This window comes from Gekko japonicus, unplaced genomic scaffold (assembly GCF_001447785.1).
Source record: "Gekko japonicus isolate JY-2015 unplaced genomic scaffold, Gekko_japonicus_V1.1 scaffold999, whole genome shotgun sequence".
Taxonomy (NCBI): domain Eukaryota; kingdom Metazoa; phylum Chordata; class Lepidosauria; order Squamata; family Gekkonidae; genus Gekko; species Gekko japonicus.
Genome location: NW_015171532.1, coordinates 479,215 through 488,487, shown reverse-complemented (window position 1 = coordinate 488,487; position 9,273 = coordinate 479,215). Strand labels below are relative to the sequence as shown.

General features: G+C 42.3%; 1 protein-coding gene across 2 annotated transcripts in view; it reads right to left on the bottom strand.

Annotated features, from left to right (window-relative positions):
* The window catches only part of DCLK1 (doublecortin like kinase 1), a 306,559-nt gene that overhangs the window by 165,110 nt on the left and 132,176 nt on the right, over window positions 1–9,273 (bottom strand). For both annotated transcript variants that reach the window (XM_015419594.1, XM_015419595.1), the window contains exon 3: window positions 158–257. In XM_015419594.1, the coding sequence (XP_015275080.1) occupies window positions 158–257 (100 nt within the window). The remainder of the gene's footprint in view (window positions 1–157; window positions 258–9,273) is intronic.

The following is a 9,273-nucleotide window of genomic DNA, read 5'->3' as shown; positions in this document are numbered from 1 at the left end:
GAGAGATTTTGTACCATCTCTTAGGTTAACAAGCAAGCTACTTGATTTCAGTCTTTTGGTTCCATACAGTTCTCATACGCACAAACGCACAGGAAAACCAAGCCTTATAGAAAAAGCTCTTAATTTTACGCCAATGGGAAAAACACAGTTTTCTTACCACTTTCATCTAGCAAGAAATCATCCTGGTAACGAAACTTCTCAGGTCCACATGCAATAAATATGTCATCATCACCAAAAAAATCCTGAAGGCACATCACCTGCAACAAGAAATTAAAGGTATGAAATCAGTATCAAATCTCACAGACACACAATTCTTCCATGGGAAAACAGTTCAGATTCATAAGGGATGCTGGGGCAGACACTTTCTAAAGCACTGCATTATGTAACAATTACAAGCATGGAACACTTTTACAGAGAATGCCATAAGCAACAGTCATGATGGTGATGGTAATACTTTACCATGTTGTGTCAAAATTCTGTAATAGAAAATATAAGGTAAAAGCCTTGCAATTTTATCAATTTAAATAGTATCTCATTTAATAACTTAATTGGCTTTGAAGGTCCTTGAATGCATTTGCTGTTGGCAAAGTACGTTTCAACCTAATCTATAGGGATAAACACAAATGGCATTGGCCATATATGGAAAGTTTACAGGACCTGGATACAAGAGACTGCCTGTGGGTGTGCTTAAAGGGACTCTTAGGGCCACGGTTAAAGAAAAGAGAAGCCCCCAGTAGGACTGCCAACTCTGGGGATGGGAAATATCTGGAGATTTGGGGATGGAAACAGGATAAAGTGAGGTTTGGGGAGTGGCAGGACCTCAATGGGTTCCAATGGCAGAGAATCCACTTCCTAAACACTGCTATTTTCTCCAGGGGGACTGTTTTCTAATCCGGATATCAGTTATAATTCTGGGAGCTATCCAAGCCCCACCTGGGGTTGGCAACTCTAGTCTAACCCCTCTCTAAAAAAAATTATGTTTCCTCCAGAAAATTAATCTCCTTTATAAAAATACCTATTAAAGGTCATACCATTCCTAAAAAATCATCAGTCAGGCCCAACCAAGAAATATAAATGTAATGTAAAGCCCCAGAACTCAGTCGGTGACACATCACTTAGTCACTGCAATTATCTTTATACAAATGAGCATCCTTTTTATAATTGTTGTGCATTGATCTTTTTAAAAGTTTCTTTTTATATAGCATACTGTATAGCACAATACATTTTCTTTCAGCTTGTAATTCTGCTCCAACAATTTTCACTGTGAAATGTCTACCTGACGATAAAGAGAACATTTAGTCTCGGTTTAGAAGGGTAGCCTAGCCATGTTAGTCTGCCTGCAGCAGTAGAAAAGAGCAAGAGTCCAGCAGCACTTTAAAAACCAACAAAAGTGGTGACAGGGTACAAGCTTTCATGAGTCACAGCTCACTTCAGCAGGGACTCACAAAAGTGCATACCCTACCACCAATTTTGTTAGTCTTTAAGGTGCTACTGGACTTGTTATTTTCTAGTATAGATTTGTTATCTAGCCATGGAACAACTACAGCTCACCATCATTTTATCTATCTGAAGGACTGCCTCCCCTAGACTGTTCAATCCACTAATGACACCTTCCTAACCCTGCTCCCCCCCCAGCCTACAGAGGTGAGGGTAGGTGGCAAGCACAGAAGGGTTTTTTCGTAGAATGTGATGCTTTACCTTTGGAAAGTGTCCCCCCCCCCCAGCTCAAGGCTTGCCCTGGCAGCTACTTTATTGTCCTTTAGGCACCAAGCCATTCAGTTGCAGTGTTCCATCTTTTAAAGCTATTATGGTCCACTTCTAGCCTAAGGGCTGTTCTGTGGCAGTTTTTTTCAAGAGACTTCAGAGGTGGTTTACTATTGCCTGCCTCTGCATAGCAACCCTAGACTTCCTTGGAGGCCTCCCACCCAAGCACTAGCCATGGATGACCCTGCTTGGCTTCTGAGATCTGATGAGATCGGGCTAGTATGGGCTATTCTGTGGTTTGAAATTGGTTCAAAATTGATGAAGTTTGGTTTTTTTATTGCACGAGGCTCCCAGAGGGCTTCTATCAGGCCCGCAGTGGAACTGGCTGTCTCCTGCTTCTTCTTTCAGTTCTGCTGCTGCTGCATCATAGCTTGCTTTGCCAGACTCTCTTAATTGCTCAGGAATGATAAGAACATAAGAACATACGAGAAGCCAATGTTGGATCAGGCCAATGGCTCATCCAGTCCAACACTCTGTCACACAGTAGCCAAAAATACCAGGTGCTATCAGGAAGTCCAGCAGTGGGGCCAGGACACTAGCGGCGCTCCCACTGTTGCCCCCCCAAGCACCAAGATGACAGAGCATCACTATACCTTGTGGCTAATAGTCACTGATGGATCTCTGCTCCATATGTTTATCTAATTCCCTCTTGAAGCCGTCCATGCTTATAGCCGCCACCACCTACTGTGGAAGTGAATTCCATGTATTATTCACTCTTTTGGGTGAAGAAGTACTTCCTTGTATCTGTTCTAACCTGACTGCTCAGCAATTTCATTGAGTGTTCATGAGTTCTTGTATTGTGAAAAGGAAGAAAAGTACTTCTTTCTCTACCTGCTTATAAACCTCCCCTCAGACGTCGATTCTCCAAGCTAAAGAGCTCCAGACGTTTTAACCTTTCTTCATAATAGCCACTGATGGATTTCTGCTCCATATGTTTATCTAATTCCCTCTTGAAGCTTGTAGCTACCACCACCTCCTGTGTTAATCACTCTTTGGGTGAAGAAGTACTTCCTTGTATCTGTTCTAATCCAACTGCTCAGCAATTTCATTGAGTGCTGATGTGTTCTTCTGCAAGCTTCTGTTCCTTGTACTGGCTGAGGCTCCTCCCCTCCCTGGAGGAGAGAAGGGATGAGCCAAAGCTTGCTTCCTGGCCTCGCTGCCTCTATTGCACAAGAAAAAAGGTAAGGCTTTCTTTCCTTCCATTGGCTGAGGCTCCTCCCCGAAGGGAGGGAGGGAAGGAGGGAGAGCTTGCTTTGCTTGGCTGCCTCAATCGCATGGGAGAAATACAAAGCAACTTTAAGACCAACAAGGTATGAGCATTTGTGTGCATTGCTACAGTGTGTATGTTTCGTTGGGCTTGTTATGCTGTGGCTCTCCTTGGTGCAACTGGGTCCCACCCCCTTCACTATATTCATGCCCTCATGATCCAATCTTGCTTGGTAGGAAAGCAATGTGAATTATTTAGAAGAGGAAGAACAACAAGCCAGTGAGGTGGATTAGGCTGAGAGTGTATGTCCAGACCAAGTTCACCCAGCACATTTCCTTTGGGGATTTTGAACACAGACTTCCTAGATAGTAGGCTGATACTGACCACTGAGTAAGACTATAGTTTTGCAGACAAACACATAGCCCTCAGTCTGTATCATGGTGCCTTCTCATGTTCTGGACCAGCACATGAAGCAATTTATGTACAAAAGCTCGAAATGCACAGCCACTTCATGTTTTTCCCCAGGTCCTAGGCTCAGAACTTTGAGCATGAGATGTAGTGAATGCCAATAAATCAAAAGTAGGTTTGCAGCTTACAGATACACACTTGAACAGCATACTCAAGATTGCAACAGCACAGACATTTTGATGCAATAATTCAGAGCAAGAGGTGTCAGTTATCAGACACGGTTAAATAAGTAAAATATTGCAAGAGTGCTAATGTTTTAGGCATGTTTTTATTTTAAGTTTAAAAAAACCCTTTGTGTTTGTGTCCTTTATAAAGTTTATATCTCCACTACCTGGCATTATATTTTATGACACACATGGCCCGGCCCAACAAGGTCTCATTTATGTCAGATCTGGCCCTCATAATAAATGAGTTTGACACCTCTGTTGTAAGCCACTCAGACAGTTCTCTGGAGAGAGGGCCTATATATTTTCTAAATAATACTCTATTCTAAAACAAACTACTTTTTTTAAAAAAAGGAAATGGTTCCAGGTTCAATCCTGACATTTTTGGTTAAAAGTATCACAGACAATCCCACCCCCACCAGATGAAAGGCACACTGAGTGAGACAAGCAAGGAGGTAGCTGCAGCTAGTGACAGCTTTCTGGAGGCTGTGCCTGCGAGGAAAAGGTCTGGCAGTGGCCAGGAGAGGACAGAGATAGCAGCAGCTTCAGAGCAGCAGGCAAGGAGACCAGACAACATGTCAGTGACTGGTGAGGGTGGCAAGAACAGGCCAGGGCTGGGTGTGGGCAGGCCAGAGGGGGAAATGGAGAAGGGAGAGCTCTCCCCAGAGCCCATGGCTGGCCTACAAGGGGGCAGAAGTTGGGATAGCCCAAGGGAATGTAGAGCCTGGCTTCCTTCCTTTTATCACTGCTGGGTGGGTGGTACAACATCTGGATTGGGCCCAGACCCAGGAAGGGTGGGTCCAAGGGATCATACAAAACTCTATGGCTTTTCCTTAAATTATCAACCATCTCCACCACAACGTCCCATATGCAATGATGTAACCCAGAGGTGCACATTGCCACAGATAGGGCACTTTGGGGGTGGGGTTCCCCCCACCAGCTCGATCGGGACCAGTGGGTCTGGGGGCGTGAAAGTGGGCAAATCTCCAGACCCGTCAAGAGAATGGCAGCCGTAATGATATGTGCAGCAAACTGATAATACATCCTATACATGGTGGCATAATCCACTGTTCCTCTCCCTTTAAAAATATTAGCTTTATATTGCCAACAAGAGTGTTTGTCCTTTCATATAGCAACAAACTGCCATACAAAATGGATCCTGTTGGACAAGATGCTTTGCGTTTGGAGCCCTCAAGCATTTTTTTTGTAGTATATGCCTAGAACTGTTTCCCCATTTATTTAAAAGCTGGGTGTAGCTCTATAGGCATACCTCTATTTTATTTGCACTGAAATGCCTTCCCCCACCATTAAAATCAATCCACAAGTCAATATAGTGTGTCAGGTTCTCTATGCATTTCATAGCCCTCAAAGAGCTTTGGATCAGAACGCTGACTGGAATTATTACTGTCAAATACCAATAGTATTTGGTACCTCAAAGGTTTTTTGGCTAACCATGTCATTACTTTCCTGACTGCAAGACTGTGAACATCTTCGACTCCTTACTTTAATGTTTTATTAACCTTGTAGGAGAACTTTTCATCTAAGCACAACAGGAATCTTATTTCAGCCTTTGTGCTATAGATGTTACTGTAAAGTATATCATTTTTGAAAGTATTTTTGGAAACTGGATTTAACAAACTACTATTTGTAAGTGGGCATTTGACGCACTGTGATTTGGCCTAACTCTTCTGATGCTTCTTTCTATACTTTGCAGCCTCTTAGGCTTGCTTCTGACTTTGCTGTAGTTTCCCAGAATGCACCCAAAAGTTATTTCTATGATGAAAATAATATGAGGACTTACATCTGTAGATGAGTCACAGGTAAGTGTTGATGTTAAGTGCTTTCCATATTACAAGCCTCATCACAGGAACGATTTAAAGATGCAGACCCTTGACAGAAAACATTAAAATTGGTCCTCAGCTTTCATCCCTCATCCATAAAATGAAAATAATAGTCTATCTCCAGTGATTGATGTAATCCTACACATCTTTACCTCAGAAGTAACTTCTATCGTGTTCAGATGTGTTCATTTCCAGGGAAATATATACAGGATTGCAGGCTTAGGTGATGTTTCAGAAAAGTAACTCTGCAAGCAAAGCAGCAGAATGGTTTATATATTATTTTGTGGATCTGGTACAATTAAGTTGAAATAAACTTGTTTTATCTTGAGGCCCAAAGCTTAGAGCTATATCCCTACGTGAACCTCTGTAATTGGATTTGTTCATTTATTCATGTTCCAGTGCTTACAGAGGAGGTCAATCTCTTTTTCGATATTCTAAATTTCCCACTGTTCCTTCTCCACCTGGTACCTGCTGCTTACAATCCAAGAACCTGTCTAACTTATCATCAGGGATCCCAAAGGTTTTTGTTTTTTTACAGATCTTGTTAATTTAGGATTATTCAAACTGCATCCTTTGTATGTGTTCACATATGCTAACTTGCTTTCCTTCAGACTTAAAGGTGAGAATCTAGATATCCAGCTGCATTAGGTGGTCAAAATGCTTCTGCTCTCCCATCAATCTGATTTCTGGTACAGGCTACATTACAGTCCCATCCCATGGGCGTTTATCCAAACAAGAAAGGAATCCCTGTATCTCCACTACCTGGCATTATATTTTATGACACACATGGCCCGGCCCAACAAGGTCTCATTTATGTCAGATCTGGCCCTCATAATAAATGAGTTTGACACCTCTGTTGTAAGCCACTCAGACAGTTCTCTGGAGAGAGGGCATATATATTTTCTAAATAATACTCTATTCTAAAACAAACTACTTTTTTTTTTTAAAGGAAATGGTTCCAGGTTCAATCCTGACATTTTTGGTTAAAAGTATCACAGACAATCCCACCCCCACCAGATGAAAGGCACACTGAGTGAGACAAGCAAGGAGGTAGCTGCAGCTAGTGACAGCTTTCTGGAGGCTGTGCCTGCGAGGAAAAGGTCTGGCAGTGGCCAGGAGAGGACAGAGATAGCAGCAGCTTCAGAGCAGCAGGCAAGGAGACCAGACAACATGTCAGTGACTGGTGAGGGTGGCAAGAACAGGCCAGGGCTGGGTGTGGGCAGGCCAGAGGGGGAAATGGAGAAGGGAGAGCTCTCCCCAGAGCCCATGGCTGGCCTACAAGGGGGCAGAAGTTGGGATAGCCCAAGGGAATGTAGAGCCTGGCTTCCTTCCTTTTATCACTGCTGGGTGGGTGGTACAACATCTGGATTGGGCCCAGACCCAGGAAGGGTGGGTCCAAGGGGTCATACAAAACTCTATGGCTTTTCCTTAAATTATCAACCATCTCCACCACAACGTCCCATATGCAATGATGTCACCCAGAGGTGCACATTGCCACAGATAGGGCACTTTGGGGGTGGGGTTCCCCCCACCAGCTCGATCGGGACCAGTGGGTCTGGGAGCGTAAAAGCGGGCAAATCTGCAGACCCGTCGAGAGAATGGCAGCCGTAGTGATATGTGCAGCAAACTGATAATGTCAGGTTCTCTATGCATTTCATAGCCCTCAAAGAGCTTTGGATCAGAATGCTGACTGGAATTATTACTGTCAAATACCAATAGTATTCGGTACCTTGACATTTCTTTCCTGACTGCAAGACTGTGAACATCTTCGACTCCTTACTTTAATGTTTTATTAACCTTGTAGGAGAACTTTTCATCTAAGCACAACAGGAATCTTATTTCAGCCTTTGTGCTATAGATGTTACTGTAAAGTATATCATTTTTGAAAGTATTTTTGGAAACTGGATTTAACAAACTACTATTTGTAAGTGGGCATTTGACGCACTGTGATTTGGCCTAACTCTTCTGATGCTTCTTTCTATACTTTGCAGCCTCTTAGGCTTGCTTCTGACTTTTCTGTAGTTTCCCAGAATGCACCCAAAAGTTATTTCTATGATGAAAATAATATGAGGACTTACATCTGTAGATGAGTCACAGGTAAGTGTTGATGTTAAGTGCTTTCCATATTACAAGCCTCATCACAGGAACGATTTAAAGATGCAGACCCTTGACAGAAAACATTAAAATTGGTCCTCAGCTTTCATCCCTCATCCATAAAATGAAAATAATAGTCTATCTCCAGTGATTGATGTAATCCTACACATCTTTACCTCAGAAGTAACTTCTATCGTGTTCAGATGTGTTCATTTCCAGGGAAATATATACAGGATTGCAGGCTTAGGTGATGTTTCAGAAAAGTAACTCCGCAAGCAAAGCAGCAGAATGGTTTATATATTATTTTGTGGATCTGGTACAATTAAGTTGAAATAAACTTGTTTTATCTTGAGGCCCAAAGCTTAGAGCTATATCCCTATGTGAACCTCTGTAATTGGATTTGTTCATTTATTCATGTTCCAGTGCTTACAGAGGAGGTCGATCTCTTTTTCGATATTCTAAATTTCCCACTGTTCCTTCTCCACCTGGTACCTGCTGCTTACAATCCAAGAACCTGTCTAACTTATCATCAGGGATCCCAAAGGTTTTTGTTTTTTTACAGATCTTGTTAATTTAGGATTATTCAAACTGCATCCTTTGTATGTGTTCACATATGCTAACTTGCTTTCCTTCAGACTTAAAGGTGAGAATCTAGATATCCAGCTGCATTAGGTGGTCAAAATGCTTCTGCTCTCCCATCAATCTGATTTCTGGTACAGGCTACATTACAGTCCCATCCCATGGGCGTTTATCCAAACAAGAAAGGAATCCCTGGTTATTCAGAAGTATTTTTTCCTGATTTAAATTCACTTCCTGATTTAAATCCCTCTGTGATTATACAGAGACACATAAGCCTGGAACGTAAAGGGTTGTTATGGTGTATTGACTGTGAGTGGTAAAGAATCTTGTTTTTAAAAAATACCTTGCTGTTCCAACCTGCAGTGTGCAGTGTGAACAGAACAGAGAAAGACAATTTGTTTCTGTACCTTTCCGCTCAAAATCAATATAAATGCTGAAGTTAGATTAGTATGTCAATCTTCTATCTTAACAGGGCTTAAGTTAACAATGGGTCTTTAAATGATACTCAATGGTATGCATTAACAATACAAAGCGGGGGGGGGGGGGGTTGTCAATCATGGTCAAGGCAACCTGGCACCCTGGGAGGAAAACATGTCAGACATATGCAGAGGGGGAGAACAGTAAATTAATCTGGACTTAATCATATCTAAATGCAGAGGTGAATCACTGATCCACCTCAGTATGTAGCTTGTAACTGATCCACCTCAGTATGTAGCTTGTAACAACACCAACATCTAAACCTTAATGGAGCTACTGAAAATACCAGTCAAATGATAAGTGGATATTTGAGTGGAGAGGGATAAAACATGTCAGACATATGCAGAGGGGGAGAACAGTAAATTAATCTGGACTTAATCATATCTAAATGCAGAGGTGAATCACTGATCCACCTCAGTATGTAGCTTGTAACTGATCCACCTCAGTATGTAGCTTGTAACAACACCAACATCTAAACCTTAATGGAGCTACTGAAAATACCAGTCAAATGATAAGTGGATATTTGAGTGGAGAGGGAGGCACAGCAAGGTAGAGGGAGCTTGGAAAACTACTACACTTGCAACAAAAAATAAAGGCTGTGGGGAAAATGGGAGAAGTCACAGAAAAATTAGGCCCTTAGCTGCCTGTGGTATCCTCCATAGGCAAACAAAAACTCACT